Source organism: Aspergillus sclerotioniger, assembly GCF_003184525.1.
Source record: "Aspergillus sclerotioniger CBS 115572 chromosome Unknown BO94scaffold_15, whole genome shotgun sequence".
NCBI classification, from domain to species: domain Eukaryota; kingdom Fungi; phylum Ascomycota; class Eurotiomycetes; order Eurotiales; family Aspergillaceae; genus Aspergillus; species Aspergillus sclerotioniger.
In genome coordinates, this window is record NW_020291005.1 from 18,393 (window position 1) to 37,199 (window position 18,807).

The 18,807-nt window shown below is 39.9% G+C and overlaps 6 protein-coding genes across 6 annotated transcripts; 3 read left to right on the plus strand and 3 right to left on the minus strand.

Moving 5' to 3' along the window:
* Positions 1–3,938: 3,938 nt before the first annotated feature.
* On the minus strand, positions 3,939–6,244 carry BO94DRAFT_575421 (U2 snRNP complex subunit CUS1). Its single transcript, XM_025615075.1, has 2 exons — positions 5,898–6,244; positions 3,939–5,839 (listed from the first exon to the last, which is right to left on the minus strand). The coding sequence occupies exons 1-2, from the start codon at positions 5,946–5,948 to the stop codon at positions 4,247–4,249; spliced, it is 1,644 nt and encodes a 547-aa protein (XP_025466906.1). The 5' UTR covers positions 5,949–6,244; the 3' UTR covers positions 3,939–4,246.
* A 130-nt stretch (positions 6,245–6,374) lies between these two features.
* Positions 6,375–7,115, minus strand: BO94DRAFT_517308 (mitochondrial 37S ribosomal protein mS33). Its single transcript, XM_025609986.1, has 4 exons — positions 7,055–7,115; positions 6,756–6,964; positions 6,656–6,705; positions 6,375–6,597 (listed from the first exon to the last, which is right to left on the minus strand). The coding sequence occupies exons 1-4, from the start codon at positions 7,091–7,093 to the stop codon at positions 6,569–6,571; spliced, it is 327 nt and encodes a 108-aa protein (XP_025466907.1). The 5' UTR covers positions 7,094–7,115; the 3' UTR covers positions 6,375–6,568.
* Positions 7,116–7,238: 123 nt separating this feature from the next.
* BO94DRAFT_575422 (ribonuclease III) lies at positions 7,239–8,420 on the plus strand. The gene is made up of 2 exons (XM_025615076.1): positions 7,239–7,310; positions 7,358–8,420. The coding sequence occupies exons 1-2, from the start codon at positions 7,248–7,250 to the stop codon at positions 8,357–8,359; spliced, it is 1,065 nt and encodes a 354-aa protein (XP_025466908.1). The 5' UTR covers positions 7,239–7,247; the 3' UTR covers positions 8,360–8,420.
* Positions 8,421–8,799: 379 nt separating this feature from the next.
* On the plus strand, positions 8,800–10,904 carry BO94DRAFT_535482 (uncharacterized protein). The gene is made up of 3 exons (XM_025611792.1): positions 8,800–8,984; positions 9,040–9,776; positions 9,818–10,904. The coding sequence occupies exons 1-3, from the start codon at positions 8,962–8,964 to the stop codon at positions 10,615–10,617; spliced, it is 1,560 nt and encodes a 519-aa protein (XP_025466909.1). The 5' UTR covers positions 8,800–8,961; the 3' UTR covers positions 10,618–10,904.
* A 1,402-nt stretch (positions 10,905–12,306) lies between these two features.
* BO94DRAFT_517309 (ER lumen protein retaining receptor) lies at positions 12,307–13,948 on the plus strand. The gene is made up of 6 exons (XM_025609987.1): positions 12,307–12,561; positions 12,617–12,675; positions 12,728–12,794; positions 12,859–13,064; positions 13,120–13,370; positions 13,425–13,948. Exons 1-6 carry the CDS (start codon positions 12,540–12,542, stop codon positions 13,459–13,461), a joined length of 642 nt encoding a protein of 213 aa, XP_025466910.1. The 5' UTR covers positions 12,307–12,539; the 3' UTR covers positions 13,462–13,948.
* A 75-nt stretch (positions 13,949–14,023) lies between these two features.
* BO94DRAFT_466992 (integrase zinc binding domain-containing protein) lies at positions 14,024–15,613 on the minus strand (the record flags this gene model as incomplete). Its single annotated transcript, XM_025608187.1, has 5 exons — positions 14,024–14,477; positions 14,621–14,760; positions 14,822–14,876; positions 14,957–15,079; positions 15,141–15,613. 5 exons carry the CDS (start codon positions 15,611–15,613, stop codon positions 14,024–14,026), a joined length of 1,245 nt encoding a protein of 414 aa, XP_025466911.1.
* Positions 15,614–18,807: the final 3,194 nt, after the last annotated feature.

Here is an 18,807-nt window from a genome sequence, read left to right on the forward strand (position 1 = left end):
AATTTAATAGTTATTTTTATTATATTAAATCTTGATGTTTAATATATTATTATTTATATAATACTTAATACTGGTTATTCTATATTGACTTATTTAATTAAGATTTATACTGTATATAATATACTAATATATATATAATTTATATATATTATCTTACTATACTTTTTAGAAAACTGAAATATCTAATTTATTTTAATAATTATTTATATAATTTATATCTGCTAAGATTATTTAATATATACTATAAATATAAATTAAATTAATATAGTTTTACAAGCTGCCCCTAGTCTTAAAAGATTTCAATCGTTTAAAAAATTTAAGAAATTTATAGATATCTTCTTATTTAAAAAAATAAAAAGTTTTTATTATATTATCTATATAATTATATTATAAATCTAAACAAAACATTTCTTTATTTAAGTTTTTATATAGAATATTCTAAAATAAATTATAAATCTTTTATATATAATTATTAGAAAATCTTAAAAATGAATTTATTTAATTAAACCTTTTACTTATTATATCTCTAGTCTTCTTTATAAAAAAATCTAAAGAAAAACTTTAATTTTATATAAATTATTTAGATTTAAATATTACTTCAATCAAAAATTACTATCTATTTTTACTTGTAAAAGAAACTCTGAATAATCTGTAAAATATATTATTTTATTAGAATTAACATTATTAATATATTTAATAATATTTAAATTTCTAAAAATTAAAAAATATTTAATTATATTCTATACCCGTCTGAGCTTATATAAGTTTTTAATAATATGATTTAATTTGATTAAAGTTCTAACTATTTTTAAAAATATATTAATAATATATTATAAAATTATCTGGATATATTTTATATAATATATTTTAATAATATCTTAATTTATAATTATATTAGAGCAGAATATCTGAAATATATTTATTTAATTTTTATTATTACTTTATCTGTGATTTCTTAAAGCTTATTACTTTATTAATACATTTAATTAAAAATATACTCTGTTTAGATAAATTTTTACTTATTAAAAAATATTAAACTTACTAGAGAAGATTTTCATAAAAATTTCTATACTTTAATTATTTAACTAAATTTATAAAATAATTTTAGAAATTAATATCATAGATTATATATTTATTAAAATATTATTTTAGTATAAAGAAAACAGCCTGCTTTATTTTTTTATCTTTTTTTGAAAATATACTTATTAACTAAATATAATTATAAAATTTAGAATAAAAAATTACTTATAATTATTTACTATTTTAAAGAATAATATCTAGAACTTAAAAAACCTTATTTCCAGTTCAAATAAATATAAATTATTATAATCTAGAATATTTTATATTGATTAATTTTTTTTAATTAATATCAGACCCGGTGATCAGAGTTCCTGTTTTAATTTAATTTTAAGATTATATATTAATCCAGCTATTATAATATTAAGTTTATTAATCTGATTAGAAGATTAAATTTCTTTCTAAAAAATAAATACTTACTATACTAAAATTAAATTATATCAAAAAAATCTAAATCTAGCTTGCATGCCAGCTCTATAAAACTAAAAAAAAGATTTTATATTAATTAAACATAATCTATCTTTATTAAATTTTAAGAAAAAAGATTCTGTATTAATTAAATATGATCTGTTTTTATTTTATTAAAAAAACTTTTTTAAAAAGATTTTTATACTAATTGTCTATTCTTAAGCTAATATAATATTTAATAATAAAATTTATTAAGATTATTAATAAAATTTAGATAATCCTGCAAGAGATATATAAGAAAAATAGATAAATATATAATATTTTAAAAATCTTCATAATAAATAAGAATTATTATTCAGATATTTTTTTAATTTTTTATAAAAGAAAAAAAAGTTCATTATTTTATAAAGATCATCTCTTGAGTTTTAATTATAATAAACTAAAAATTAAATTAATTTGTTTAATTTATAATAAACTATTATTAAATTATTTTAGAAAATCTTCTATTTATAAACTATTAGTCTAAGAATAATATTAATCTAATTAATATTAATATATAAAATAATAAATGAAAATTTGTTAAATTTATTAAAGAATAATCCTTTCCCGGGCAATAAAATAAGATATTTTAAAATTTTTATTAATATTAAAAAATATATAATAAAATATATTGATAAAGTTTATTATATATTTACTTAAAAGTTAAAATTATAATATTGTATTAATAATAATTAATTATATAATTAAAATAAAGTATCTGATTCTCTATAATTCTATAATTAATATTATTATTATAATTTTAATATATATTTAGTATATATAAAATCTATATAGTGTCACGGAGCATACTGGGTGCGCATTCCAGGTACATCCCGCTGCACTATTAGCAAAAGGACTAGGATGTAAAGCCATTGGCTTTACACTGCGCACGCTATATAAGGACGTTTTTTCGGGAACGGGAACGGGGTCAGGCAGGATTCAGGCAGGTAGGCAGGCAGGCACCGTGACATATAGTCTACTTCGTTTTATTTTTTTAATAAAAAATCTTAATTGATTTCTAAATTTTAAAAATACTTAACTAAGTACTTGAATATTATAAGTAAGTTATTAACTACTTATTATTTAAAGATTAATAAATAAACTAAAAAAATTAATATAATATTTAAATAACATTTCTAGACTTATATAAACTATCTATAAAATAATTAAAATATATAATTTGTATTAATTAAATTTATACTAAATATAATTTATTTAAATATAATTAAAATAATTTTATTCTTTATTAATTACAGATTTTCTTTTTATATAAGATTTAAGCTAGATTTTACTCTTAATTAGCTAGTAATCTAAAATATTAAATAATTTACTATAGAAATATAGTTTATTATTAAATTTATAAAAATAAGATTAATTTATTATTTAAATCTATTACTCTAAATAAGTAAATAAAAAATATTTCATTTAAAAACTTTAGTAAGATTAAAAAATTTAATTTAATATTTACTATATCAAGATACTGTAGTCTAATAAATAACTAGATTAAAATATCTTAAATCTATATTTAATTAAAAAGATAATTAATATTTATATTTATTAACTGAGATTATTACTGAGTATAAAGACTTATCTAATTTTTAATATTAATTTATTACTTAATTAATACGAATCTCTTCTATTTTATATTAAAATTAATAGACCTGAAAGATAGAAAATTAAAGAGATTTTAAAATTCTTTTAAAATTATTAAGAAAAAGATTATTCTTGTCTAGTATATTTTATAAAATAGATAAGATATATTGATCTTATTACTAAGTCTATTAAGTATTTAGAAAATATTTATTAAATTATAAATTTTATTATTATTATTATTTACAGAAGCCCTCACCTTGTAGAAACTTAGATTAAAGAAAAGAAATATATTATTATAATATAATTCGAGTATATTTTTATTAAAGATTCACCCGTGATTTTATATACTGTTAGAAGATCTTTTATTTTTATAATCCTATTTTTAGTCTTAAGTTATATTTTATTTATTAACTTATATATAGCTTAACTAGCTGCTTGTCTGAATATAATTTATCTTAATTAAACCTGCCTGCCTGAGTCTTCTATCTTACTATCCTGCCAGCCCGCACCTTGACATCAGCAGAGCTGCTGTCACATCTAATATTATATATAATCTTCTTATTTTATTTTTATAATCCTATTTTTAGTTTAAAATTATATTTTATCTATTAATCTATATATAACTTAACTAGTTATTTAGTATTTACTTAAATACAAGCTATCTTAATTCAATCTGTCTTACCTGCCTGCCTAAGTCTTCTATCTTAGTTACCATCCCGCCCACCAGCATCTTGACACACGCTGATAGCACGGGACATGTAATTAAGGATTGTTAGTGATGTAGGAAGCTTCCAGCGTAATGATGTTTGTGTAACTTATTCCTTATCTAGTTGACAGGCTTTCTATCATGACAAGTAGATCCTATCCCAATCATCTTTAATATCAGGCAATGTTTATATAAAAGAACCATCGGAACTGCTACAATCATATAGAGTGATTGATCATGTACGACTCCCAACTTCACATCCAGGGCATAGTGTTGCTCAACGCCAACGCGCTTTATAAGGTACCTCAAGTCTTACTGTGGCCTTAAAAACAGAATAGCGAAATGACCGAAGTATTGATGTGTCCAACTTGTGTTATTCGCGGGAAGAGCTATCAAGAGACACCTGCTGTCTTGTTCCTTGTTCTACCTGAGCCTTTTGCGACTCTCACGCGCAATCATATCACTCAAATCCTCCTGAAAATCCCAATTCGGGTGGGTATGTTGTTGCCGCTGGGATTCATATAGCTTTTTTATATCTTCTCGATCAAAACCATCATTCGCGTGCAAGGCATCCGGATCAACAGACACATCAATGTCACCAGGCCTCTTGCGCTTTTTGCTATGTTCATCTGAACCAAGCACGGGCAGAGCATTCGAGGATACGCTAAGATCATACGCCCTATCAGCCCCGAAAAACCCCTGCACTTGCGTTTGCCTCTCTGGTATAACTTGGAAGGCGCTCCTTTGGCCCACAGACTCCTCGGTTTGAGTTCCCCGATAGTGCTTCCGCACATCAAACTCACCAGCAATGTTCTCGTGACCAGTTACCTCTGATGGAACAGCTGAGGTTAGACCGCTGGGAGTTTCTAGTCCACTTGGGGTTTGCACGCCTGCCTCGATATCGTCTTCCTCACCATCGGCACTGTCACCGTCCTCATCTGCATCGCTCTCCTCCTCTGACATGTCAGGGGCTTGTAATTCTCCCCAAAGGTCCTTTTCAACGGGTTCGCCCTGTTGCACGGCCTGTTGGGATTGTAGCACACCAAATATGTCGCCACCGTACAGAGGTCTGTTATGCTCATCAACAGGTGGCTTTCCATAACCGCCAGGATGATATCCCCACATAGCGCCAGGAGGAGGAGGGGCGTTAAGGCCTGGGATCTTCAGGGCAGGATAAGAAGGAGGTGGGCCGTATCGTTGTTGGTTGATCAACCAAGGGGGAGGGGCTCCAGGTGGCATATTAAGTGCTTCTTTCAGCTCAGCACTAAGCTCGCCAGGTCGAAGGTGTCTAAGATTGGTTTCGTATTCCTTCCCCTCATAATAGACTTCACCATACCGAGTAAGCTCAGGCTTAGTCTGAAATCGGAAAAAAGCCTCGTATAGTTTTTGATAATCGATGTCCAATCTCCCCATCTTCGGTTGAACTCTCTCTCTCTGTTTCTGTTTTAATGTTGCCTGCTCCTGCTTCTCCAAAGCAGCATCACGCATCTCCGAGATCCCAGTTTCCTGAATGAATCTCGGCAGGGCGAATGGGGCCTTCTCAATGCCTCTTTTAGAAGACAGATATTCCCTTTTGAGTGACCAATGGGAGGGCACAGGAACAACATTGCGATGAGCCTTTAAATGAACAAGCAGTCGAGGATCAGGAGCTGACGTATCTGTCCACTCAACTATTTCCGGTCTCCGAACCATTGCTTTCAGCTCAGCGACAGAAAGCTTGTTCAATTCCTTCCGTTTCCGCTTCGATAATGAAGGCTCCTTCTCTTCCTCATCTGGTATGTCATTGTCATCATCAAAGTATATTACTGGTTTGAGAGTCTCCTTCGATGCTGTTTGCCCATCCTCCGTTTCGTCAAACTTTTCAACAATATCTTTGTATATCCGCCATAGCGGATCGTTGGGATCTGGAGATACAGCGTGTTGTAGGTCTATAGTGGCCGCCTTGGGGACACTCGACGTTATGGTTTCATCAACTTGGGTTTCCGCGGGGGGGTTGTCAGAAGTCGGCTCAACCACCTTCATGAAGACACAGAGGATTAGCATTTCTCTGGTCGATGCTTTGAAACCAACATACCTGGGATTTTAGAGCCTTCTTTCTTGCCCTTCGCAGCTGATTTTTGCCCATTTTCAAGGCGGGAATTTCTCCTTTAAATCTCGGTGCTAATAAAGAACGGAACCTGTTTTTGTATCGAAAAAGTCCTGATCCGAGTGGGATTAAAATTGAAAGAGTTATCAAGATTTCCGTGAAAAGGAGAGCAACACATTTCAACGCATGTCGGCGTTGTCTTGTGTATGTAATCCGGAGGCTGCTGGTTTAAGCTATGTCGTTATGATAACACTAGCTGTGTGCTACCCTTGATAGTCATGTGATCTGCCTACCAACGGCTCAACCAATTCATGGATTATACATCTCGTTATTCGTTGTACCCTAGCTTTATAGGTTATCAATGGGTAGTCAACCTGCTGATCACTACACCTCTCGGATCTCTGGGTCTTTGTACCAAGTGCTCAATTCCTAGATAAGAGCTTTTGTCTAAAGGCTCAAAATTTACTGATATTGTCATCAATTTCCAATTAGATTTCCAATTCATACCATAAAAACAGCAAGCAAATAATTAGAACAAAAAAAGGACAAGCGCAAGAGTCAACAATAATTTAATTGCCTGGATATTGGCCACACCGCACAGAAAACCGGATATTGTCGTGCAAGAAACCGCATACCTATTATCGTACATTTTGATAGATCTATTTCTTCTTCTTGGCCGACCGGGATTCTATGCCTAATGTTAGGAAATCGTGCGAAGAGAAAGGTCTCTGATTGTCGAGCCTCACCTGCGGCTGTCCTTTTCTTTTTCGGACGACCCTTTCCTCGTAACTTCGCTCTGTTTCACGAACGTAAGCATGTGCCGGGAGCTTGCCTCGGAAGATTTACATTTGAATTGCCTCCTCGCGATCATCTTCATATTCATCAAACGTTGTTAGGCCTGAGCGGCTACACGTTTCCTGCAGATCCTTGAACGAGATTGTCTTTCTCGGGTACCATGCTGCAAGTGCAGGGCCACGCAAGCGCTGTCGCAGGATCTTATTTCCCAGTCTCAGTCTTTCGGGATTGAAGTTTAGTGAAAAGATTCGACATTGGACCTGGCCGCGGTGGATGAATTAGCTGGGCTTGAGGGTGAACGACGGCCGGGTGACGGGTTTGACACAGTCAAGCTGCGCCTTAGTAAATACCTTCGCAAGATCAAGCAGTCTACTGTATGGCGCCGCCATTTCGACAAGGCGGGCTTTGGTTGGATATTGTTGCGGTAACGATGGCAGAGTTTCTGTTCAGATACAAGTATTGTATCATATCACGTGATGTCACGCACTCCTCAGCAACCTTCGATATTTGAGTCCCGCTCTACATGATTGTATACGTCAGATCATGGGTTCGAAAAGGAAATCCGTATTTTCGTTGCCTCCTGGGGATGGACAGAAGAAGACAAAGGTAAGCACTCACGCTTCTTTGCCTTGATGTATACTGACATCAGCGAGTATGATAATTTCCATGTCACGAAGTTGTCACCCTCCGCGGAAAACCAGCAAGGCAATAATAATGATTTCGCTCTTCTGAGGACTCTACTTCAGGATATCATCAAGAATAATGTCTCCTTGAAGAGCCGCGCCGTTGCGACAAATGCCGATGTTTTGACCGCAGCTACCGAGCTTGATGCAGCGTTGCACCGTGCAGAAGGTTCCATATCTCCTACTGCGAGTCGCCTCAAGGATGCTACACCACCGCTCCAAGCTTCCAATGGCAGGGTGGATCCCTTCTTACCTCAAATACCACCTATCTTGGACAGTATACTTGAAAGCGCAGTTTTTACTCACCCAGGTGTGAGCAACAATAATGCAGCTACTTATGACCGACTTGAGGTGCTTGGAGATGCATATATAGAACTTATCTCTACGAAGCTCATCTGGAACAAGTTCCAGGACATCCCCTCTGGTCGAATATCTCAGATTCGAGAATTACTTGTAAAGAACGAGACTTTGTCTGATTATGCAACTAGGTACGGACTCGACCGCAAGGCTTCCGTACCGCCGGACTATCTAAAGCAACCCCGGAGATGGGTTAAGACAAAGGCAGACATATTTGAGGCTTATGTAGCTGCTGTTGTTTTGTCCGATCCAACCAATGGGTATCATGTGGCCGAGGAATGGTTAACACAATTGTGGTTGCCAAAGATCGAGCAACTTGGGCAACCAAAGTCCTCATTGCACGCCAAAGAATCTCTCGCGAAAAAGATCATGGGGAAGGGCATCAAACTCAACTATGTTGACGAACGCTCCCCTGCTCAGCGGGGAAGGGGCGTTCAAACATATTTCATCGGAGTATACCTCACCGGCTGGGGTTGGAATCATAAGCACCTTGGTTCCGGCCAAGGATCCAACAAAGCAATCGCAGGAGATGAGGCTGCTCAGAATGCATTGCTAAATGAAAGCCTAATCGATGAGATTATTGAAGCCAAGAAATCACATATATCAAAAGCATAAAAAACTTCTTCGTAGGGCCATGTTATTGAGGCCCGCATCTAATGAATACCTGAAACCACTCGTCATTTGAAGGCATATTCTATAATAGTACATTTTCTTGAGTCCCCGTAGTTTCATGAATCACAGAGGGTATTGGAGCACCCTGTCTATGATTCATGACCAGGCTTCCTTTGCTAATGTATATCCGAAAAATCCTTTTTATATTGAAGTATGGAGTCGACAATTGGCCTGGGCTTCAAGCTAGGTAGCATACTTGGTGTTTTAGCTCTCTGATATCCTTTGAGAATTTTTTGGCTACCAATTATCATTCTTCTTAAACCTACTACTCCGAGAAAAGACCAATTAGTAATATCAATTGGTATGGACTTCCTTCCCAAAGTACTAGTACTTATCCCTACCCAGTGGGAAAGGCAAGCAAAATCATGGTACAACATTCCCCTCACGACACCACGTGACATTAATCATCAGTACCCGCCAGACATATATGGGTATCTTCCTATGTTACTTTCCTTCTCCGTCACGATTTGTCATTTCCAATTCAATGCCGCTGCGTAAACTTATCTAAACAGAGCAAGCGTGCGCTATATCTTCAACATAAAACGATGGACTGGGATCGCAGTAGGAGGTTAGTATGACCATTCACTTTACCTGGGTATGTGCTAAGAAGAGGACGCGAATAGATTTGATGATCACCGTGGTGGAGAGAGTTATCGTCCTGGCGGCTCTCGAGCTTATTTGCGACGCAGCAGATCGCCTCCGCGTGTCCGTTCTCCCCGCCTTGTCGCGGATACATGGGTTCCATCACATAGTCGGACGTATGCCCGCGTCCGTAGCCGTTCACCACCAGCCCCAAGGCGTCGCCTCTCACGCAGTCCCTCGTTCTACAATCGGGAGATGGGAATAGGTGCCTATGTAAAGACGTGCTCTCCACCAAGGCGGTTTTCACCAAGACGGAGCGAGGTAAGAAACCGGTCACCTCACCAGGCCTCGTGGCGCTCAAGGTCTCCCTATGGAGAAGGTCGTCAGCGTGATATTTCATGGAGTCGAAATAACCCAAAGCGGCCGCGAGACCCGTCACCCCGCAGCCAAGAATTCAGATTCCCCAGACGAGAGCGACCTCAGCCTCCCGCAGATATATATATGAAGCCTGATATTCCGTTACGAGATAGTGGCAGCCGCGCACCGCTCCCCCGTCGATCCCGAAGTCCTTTTTATGGAGGACGCAGGGAACGCAACCCAGAAATTCCTCCAACCCCAAAGCGGCGGTCACCATCTCCAAAGGGCACATCGCCTATGCGTACCTCTGCCTCCGGCTCTCTTCCCGATTCAAGACGCTCATCGCCATTTCTGGAAAGGCCTCATGTGTTTCCATCCAATGCTCCAAGTCGGTCACCAACTTATCACAATCCGCATCGTTGTCTCTCTAGAACTTCAGATCAATCTTCGCTACGAGAAGAGCGGCCCGCGCGATCAAGGATAAGCCCACAATCGACGACCCAAGACATAGATCGCCAGTCCCAGACCGACCCACGGGCAAAGGGCAAGATATTGACATTGTCGGATCGCAGCGGCGACTTTCTGAAATCCAAGAAACAGATCCTAGTCCACCAAACACAGCTTATCCCCGAAACGTCCCAGTACAACCCAAGGCATACGGCAACATAATACAAGGCCAGGCACCTCCTTCTGGTCCATCGCATGGTCCTAAAATAATGTCGTTGCAGAATCGTGGGTCAAACATTTCTCTATTGTCAGCTCCAACTCGGCCACGCGGTGGTCTGGGTTTCAAGGAGCCATCTTGGGCGGGATCTCCAGTTCGTCGCGGACTTGCGTCGACCGGACTCCACGCGCCCCCACCGACTGGTCCGCGCAGTAGTCTCATGCCCACAGGTCCTGGCGTCGACTTGCCCCGCTCTAATCTCAACAGACAAGGTAGTCTTCCCGGGACTTCCTACCCTCCCCGTATCCCGAGACTTGCTAGCCACCTTGTGGGCCTTCGCCAAATTGTCCCGGAAGGCAAAGCTCTCCCATCCAGCCTCGATATCGCTATAGAAAAACGACTTTCCCAGCTAGATGCAGATAAAGACAAGCTTCTTGATCAAATTGCAGACAGCCAGAAGCTGAGAAGACTTGGGAACCGAGACTGGGATACGCTTGATCGAGAGAGTTCCATTTGTGCACTGAAGAGCGAACTTGCAGAAGGCCATCTACAGCGTATAGCCGATGGTGAAAGCGTGCATGTTGGTGCCATGTTCTGATATCCTGATAAAAGCTTATGTTCCCTTTACCAAATGTGATCTCAAGCAGAAGCAGCAGGAAAGCGGAGGTCAGAACGGCAACCCAGCCTTCTTTGAACGCCTCCTCATTGATGGTGTATGCGTTCCGGAGCCTTCTGTACTGAATGTTCCTGGTTTCACAATAAGGCATGGGTGCAGCAATATTTAAGGTAAAACATAATGACAAGGGACTTCACAGCTTACCTGTATTAGACTAGCGCCGGCAACTCCTCTCAGGCTAAGCCTAAAGGGTGTTCCTTAAATAGTTAATGTACATAGTACGTAGTAGTACTCCGTACTCGTCGCGCCGCCCACCCCACCCTATCGGGTTGGGTCGGCCACCACTCGCCGCACCACCACCTCTCGCCGCATCAAAAGATGTATTAAGTAGTAATTCTTTAATAACTCAAGCAATCTAAGCTATATAAGTTTTAATTTAATATATATTATGAAGAAATGTCTATATTCTTATATAACATTTTAATTTTCTAAAAATATCAAGTATTAAAAAAGATATAGATCTTTAAAATATAAAATTTTAGATATAAATTACATATAAATATATAAATATAAAAGTTTATATAAAATCAGAAAAAATATATATCACAAAATTTCTTTATAAATATAAAATTAGATTAATTAAGCTTCTACAATATATAAAAAAAATAGTCTTTAAGCTAAATATTTAGTCTATATATATAATATAATAAAAAATGGTCTTATCTTAAGACATGATAGCAGTAACTTTTGTATTACTTAATATATTTTATTAAAAAGAAATGTATATATAGAAAATAGTATTCCAAGCTTATATATAAACTTTTAAGTAATAATCTCTAGAAATCGTGAAGTTATATTAATTTGAAATCATAGATTTTATATGGGATTACCTGGTGCGGCGAGAGGTGATGGTGCGGTGAGTGGTGGCCGACCCAACCCGATAGGGTGGGGCGGGCGGCGCGACGAGTAGAGTGTTTTTTATTATTGAAAAGCAGTTTTGAGGCCTGATTTAATATTCCAAAAAGGTGTTTAAATGATAAATTCAACCAGCCAGCCAGCTGGCTTACAGTCCCTGGGCCCTGGAATTAGGATCTTAGGGCATTAGAATATTAGGGCATTATTATATTAGGATGTTAAAGGGTTTAGACATTTTGGGACTTACGGGCTTGGGACCTTAGAGGATTAAGCACTCCAAAGTTTAGATGTCTTAAATTTATCTATCCGCGGGCCTTGCAAAAACCTGGGTAGATTAAGAATTTTATGGAATTGAAACACATGCCGATTGTCTACTTAGGTGTAGCGGTAAGAGCGAGCCATCCGATTGCATTAGTCTTAAAATAGGGCAGTTGATATAGTCCGTTTAGATACATGTAGGTAGTTCAAATAGCGTTTCCCAAATGTCAAAATAATACTCCGTGGTACAGAATAACACTATAGACTAGTCAAGAACTGTGGGATATGTGCCCTGCCACTGTACTGTATGTACGCTGGACTCCAGGGTAGTGTGCGCGGTCTTACCTGATTAAGTTAAAACTTGTACCTATGGGGCAAGCCTATTATTACCTAGGTAGAATGTAAGTACACATTAGCAGGCTAGCAGCCGCAGAAGCCAGGTACCATGGACCCTGTCAGTTGTCCCGAGTTAGACTGTTGGTGGCCTTGGTAGGACTTGTATGTATTACGGCATCACGCGTGAAGTGGGGCGCACCTTGTCGCGTGTATCCTTGAGGCTTCGTGTCAACATCTAGGTATATTTCGGTACTACCAGAGAGACGAGAGATCTAGCTTAGCAACACGCATTTCTATGGCTGACTCTCACTGCCAATTCTCTTTTTGACTATAAAAATCTTTTGTTGCCTCCTAATTGCATTATAAGCCGAGGGCGAATCTGCTCAATCGTCATCATGAATATCTTCAGGTTGTTGGGTAAGGATTCGCTGCGCTCGAATGAAATGACACCCCTGGCTAATCTCTGAGAAAGCCGATTTTTCTCATCTTGCATCTATATTCATCCTATTGCATAAGATGAAATCTTCAAGTGTATATTCCACATTTGTATCCATTTTTGTTGGAAATGTCTGACTGAATCTAGAGCTGTTCAGGACTATCATTCAAGTCGCAGGCCCTGTATTTGATGGTTTTTGTAACGCGGTATCTTGGTAAGTCCCGAAGACCAGAGACTGTCAACTGTAAAAAAAGCCTTTCTCACCCTCCGATTTTCAGACTTGTTCTGGGCTTTCACAGACTCCCTCTATAATACCACATTCAAGGTTTTATTCATTGGCTCATCGGCCTATATAATTTACCTCATGCTCAACGACTACAAGCCAACCCATGACCCCAACACCGACACATTCAAAGTGCAATACCTGCTTGGCGCCAGCGCTCTATTGGCTCTCCTTTTCCCGCACGATTATAGCATTTCCGAGGTCAATTGCCCTGAATTGAGAGGATATATGTGACTATCAATCTGACCCGATATAGATCCTTTGGACGTTCTCTATTTGGCTTGAATCTGTTGCTATTTTGCCCCAGCTTTTCATGCTTCAGCGCACCGGGGAGGCGGACACCATAACGACACATTATCTGTTTGCGCTTGGGCTATACCGAGCTCTCTATATTCCCAACTGGATTTATCGGTATCTTGCGGAGCATCATTTTCAACCGATTCCGGTCATAGCGGGCATAATTCAAACACTACTATATTCCGATTTCTTTTATATCTATTACACAAAGTGAGTGCTAAGAAGTGTATATGATCATTACTCAAAGAACTGATTATTATAAAGGGTTATGAAGGGGAAGAAATTCTCGCTACCAGTCTGAATTCGGCATATATGCTGAATGGCCCAGTCATGAATAGTGTTGCGGGTTTGAGGGAAGTGATAAATGATTTAGCTTTGTGAAGTTTTCTGTGTCTTTAATACTCGTCAAATGTCACTGGTACCCAGCAACAGGTGCTCTTGTTAAATCGGCTGTTATCTTCAGACAAGTGCAACAAAGATTTTCGGCCACCGGGGGGGGGAGGGAATCCTAATAATATGCGGGTTCAGCCACTGGCAAGGGGACGTGGCTGTTGATCATTCACTGACAGTTATCGTTTTGAAGACAGTCCATGTTAGGGCGATGCGCGCCACAAAGGACATAACAATGCCGAGACTCAGCCTGAATGCCTTACGGTGTTTAATTTGGCTTCAATTGGACAATCATTGGAAAACAAGACAACGCCAGATAACGCCAGGAAGACTTGATAAGCAGTATGAATCCTTGTGCATGTTGCAACCATGAGACAGTCCAATCAGACCATCCTATCCTCCCGTATCTGAGCTTTAACGAGCGAGCTGTATTATGTTCTTAATAGTAAACAGGTATTGAGAAATCCACACAATTAGAAATCCCTATGGCTGGACGACCCGTGCGCGGAAGGGTAACCCGCACTGTAGCTAACCTGAGACGAGGCTACTGGCATATCGCTGTGAAACGAGTCCAAGGTACCAGAAAGAGTACTTGGCAGGTGACCCATTGCTCCTCCATTGAAGGAACGTACATGACCTGGGCTAACAGCTTGCCTTTCCTGCAGGCTTCGTTGATTATCCAACCAAGTGGTATGGCCGCTGAGTTGGGTAAAGTAATCCGATTGCGGTCTTTCCAGCGAAAGCTGTCCATTCAGCGTGGAATCACGTCTTGACATAGGGGGCGATGGTAGCTTTGGTGAACGGGATATCACCTCTAGCCGGGGTGAGCTCCTTCTGGAACTAGGAGGCGTCAAGCGTGAACCCCCTCGACGCACTTGGCATGTCGGGCATATCTTCACAAAGCGAGAAATAAGTTCCTTTGGAACCCTTGATACCGGTTAACATGATTTCATCCATGCAGGAGAGACTCAATGAGCCTGAGGGGAACGAGGAGGATCATCAGATGTGATGCCGTTGAACTAAATATGGTAGGTAGGATTGGAGAATGACCGGGGAATGTATGGCCTTACCATGAGTAGATTTGTCGCACTTGAGCCGATGTCTTATCTCTGCCTCCATGTTGGCATTGTTGATGTGCCCGAGTGAGGATTTTAAAGAGTTTCTCTCGGATCGCCACTGGTTTGCCTTCATGGCAGATCATTTTCGTGCACTTGATACCATACCCAGATTAGTGCCCAAAGCTTGTGGATAAGCGGAGATTTTAGACGAACATCTGATGTACCACTGCCAACTGTTTGGAGCTTGAACATTTTTTTCACCCAAAATCTAGTACGGGGTAACTTTAGTTTACTTGATCCTGTGAAGCATAGCTTATGGGGCTGCGATTGGATCAATGATATGCATACCGAAATTGGGCCGACTCCACGGCCGTGTCTTTGGGATCCATCAGCACAGTCTTGATATTCCGTGCTCTTTTGGCGTGAATCAAAGCTTTGTCTTGCTTCTTGACAGAAAGGTCGTCGACGTAACTGTCAAGCCGGTCATTTGAGCACATAGGCAACATGGCTTCAACACGAAAGTCTAACTTACCTTTTCATTAACTGGTCGAACTCTCGTACATTCGGAAAACCATCCAAGGGGGGGATGACTGCTTCTGATAGCATTGTGTTCTCATTCTGAGAGTCCTGGCATTCAATATCTGCCTCGCTGAACGCATCACGGAGTGGCATAAACCCTGGGGACTGAAGGTAGCGTGACTGAGGCATGTACTGAAGAGAATGATGTTGAAGGGGTACATGGTCAGGCGTTGATGGGACCGAATGGCCTGGTGAATGATGTGGGGATAAATGATGCGTGCTGGACGAGATACCAGAATGGCTGTATGGTGAAGTAAAATGCGACGGATAGGTATTGAATGGGTGCTGCTGAAAATGATATGAGCCTGAGTCATTTACACCAAACTCATGACTGTCCCCATGGCTGTATGGGACAGGTAGCGCAATCTGGTGGTTCATGATGTAGCTGTCAGGGCCATCATGGTTGCGTCTTGTATAGCCACTCATATTGATTAAGAGGACCTTCTGGCACGTTGAGATGAAAAGTGGGCTTAAAATAACACTTAGGTGGAGCCCATGAAACAGGGCTTGTTGTAGGGTAGTCGAAAGTACTTTTATCGCGTGCGTTATTCTTTGAACTGTATCGAGTTAAATGATAAATGCAGTGCGATGATAGAGAGATATTTGTTGCTCGAACTTAGGGTTTGAGGTAATGAGTAAAACTGATCACGACAAGAAAAGAAAGGGTTGTTCAGATGTCTTATGGAATGAAATCGGACTGTTCTGACCTAACAATAGTGAGAAAGTAGGGCCAGAATGTCAAGCAAAAGTGGGTACAAAGGCACAGTTAAAAGAGTGAAGCAGTAAGAGCTTTGGCCAGACCATCTAAGCAGCCTCAGTGTGGTCAGTATAGAATGTGCTGGTGCAATATGCACAAGACCAAGGCATGGTATTTGACAAGGATGCAACGTCAAGCATCTTGCAATCTTGCAACGAGTAATATCTACCAAAGAATCCCTGGACAGCGTGCAAATTGCTTCTTTCTCCAAGCATGAGTACGCTGCATACACACAGGCCAGGGTAGAAGCGAGCGGCAAAATAAAATAGATATGTAAGGGAGGAGGGAAAGGAATAGTATTGAGTATCGCAGACTGATCCGCAAAAATTCCCCTGCAAAATCGCAGAAATGAAAAGCAAAAGGAAAAAAAAAGAAGCAAAGAAAAGAGCAATCCGCAGTGGTAAGCACCTGTGGAACCGACAGGGATCAAGCATCATAACACGAAGGTGAGGGGTTTGGGGGGGGGGGCGATAGAAAAAAGAAAGAAGTAGAGAGCCGAAAACGAAAAGGAATATGAAAATGAAAAGAAAGAGAAAAAGCGAGCGCGCGAGAGCGCAAAAAAGAAGGCAGAAGACAAAAGACGACTGGAAATATGCCAATATTGCAGGGGACTCGAAACAGAAAAAAAGTATAGCAATAACCCAGAAGTTGGTCGAGAATCTGCACTTTTGAGTCTACTGTTTGGCGTGCGGGACCGACCTGCCTCTGCGTCGGACAAGGAGTCTGTTTCATGTCAGCAAAAATCCACATATCCACTGGTTGAATAGGGATATCTTATCAAGGGCATATTACGGATCTCATCAGGGAGAAAGATATTGTGCCCTCTTTACGGAGTACACTTCTTCCCATGGAGGACTATGGGTTGATGAGTTGCCGTATAGTAAGGACAAGGCACTTTTCAGTCTCCAACCATATCACAGCCAATGGAGAGTGCTCGTACAGCTCTTGCAGTATGCAAGTCCACCTGTAGCACGGGAATGGAGCTGGAAACGAGCGGAGGGTTGATGCCGTGTCTGGCTAGTAGAGGTAAAAGACCGGGCGGTCTCGTGTGTCTGGATGCCACACCTCGTGTGCATACCCGACTGATGTAATGATTGGGGATGCTAACAGAGATTAATGATGATGTCTGAAACAAGCACAGCTCAGGGCTAGTCGCAGGTACCTACGAGCCTGGGTATAGAAGGCCGCAAGTAGCTTTGCTGGCGCTTGTTAGAGTCAATGGAAATCAGGCCTTTCTGGTTTATTGGCTGCCCTTTGGATATTGTTCTGAGTTATTGCGACAATCAGAGCGACAATGAGAATGACGGAGACATCAACAACAACACCGTCGTTGTCGCCATTGGTAGGTTATGCCACAGGCGACACCTGGCGCTTCAGGAGCCCATGCTTTTTTTGAGGTTGAAAGCCAGCCAAGTACAGAGTATGTGGGTACTTAGGCAAGTATCTAGCTACCCCTTGTCAGTGTGTTAATGTGCGTATGAGCTGGCGTCTCTGTTTAACACCACCAGGATCTCTTTGAAACGGAATACGCCCAAAGTGCGATCCATTATCTAGTGTCGGGCTTTAGTGAGCTAAGCATGGGTCTGTATAACTACCCGGATGCAGCGACCCTTTACATAACCCAAACATAAATTGCTTCCAGGGAGGCTATCTGCAAGAACAGTTGAGGGGAAGAGACAGGAACATGTGATGATACACCACATAGAAAGCCGGGGGGAAAGGAACGATTGCTCTTAACCATAACGCTATCGCACTTATGTAAAGATAGTGACAGTGACAGTAACAAGGCCTCTACATGAGATGCCTGTACGGAGTCTCACTGCTGTAGATTGTCCTCCACAAACCGGTGGCTCAAAAGAAAAGAGGGGGGAAAACAAAGGAAAGGTGGAGTCTGGTACTCGTAGATAGGGTGGGTCTCTTTTACCTACCTCGGTTTGTCTGAGCTCATCGTCCCTATGACTGAATCCAATCAGCAACGACAGAGGGTGTCAAACACACCCAGTCACTTGATCTGGATGAATACTATGGGTCGTGGTATCTAGACAGGTACCTAGGTAGCTGCCATGTAGACTGACCTAGTACGTAGTACGTACATCCATGTACTCCGTATTCAATAAGGACTACAAGGCGATCCGACAAGCGAGCTAAAGAGCTCCACTATCGTCAGTCGGACTTGTCGGTTAGCGTTACCCAAGCAAAGCATGAACCGTGGGTTGTGACCTAGACCTAATTAGGTAGGTACGGGTTTATGATCTGGCCCGTACCTAGGTACTATGTACTATGTACGGCCCTAGGCCCTGGATCTACATAGGCAGCGGCAGCGGTAGGCAGGCGCAGCCAGGTACCCCTGGTGGTAAAGAGAGAAGACCGGCTTGGAATTCTCCTAAGTCCTAACACATCGTACTATTATTCGTCTGCCTTCTTCCCCATGCAAGTACCCGGAGTTCGCTGCATGAAATACTGCCTTCATCCAGTTTGACATTTTTCTCCGTGCAACCATTACGATGACTGATATGGTGTGTGGCCTATTTTTCCTGCTTTACTGGGATTTCTTGGACGGTTCTTGACTTTGCCCCTTCTCTCCGTAGAGGATATTTTTATTTGAGTTCTTTTATTTTCTTTTGTTTGTTTTAGTTCTTGTGGTGGCAAGGCTTTCACTGAATTCTTGCGATTTATGCACATTATTTACTGTGAAGGTCGTTGTTTTCTTCTCTTCCCATCTCGTTTTTACCCGAATCTCCGCCTTCATCTGGTTACTCTTCGTCTTACGGATAGCTCAACCGTGCAAGGGTCTCCCCTGAAAATTGTATTATTGGAGCTTACACACAGTCGGGCGAAAGCACATCTGCCTTACTAGAATCTG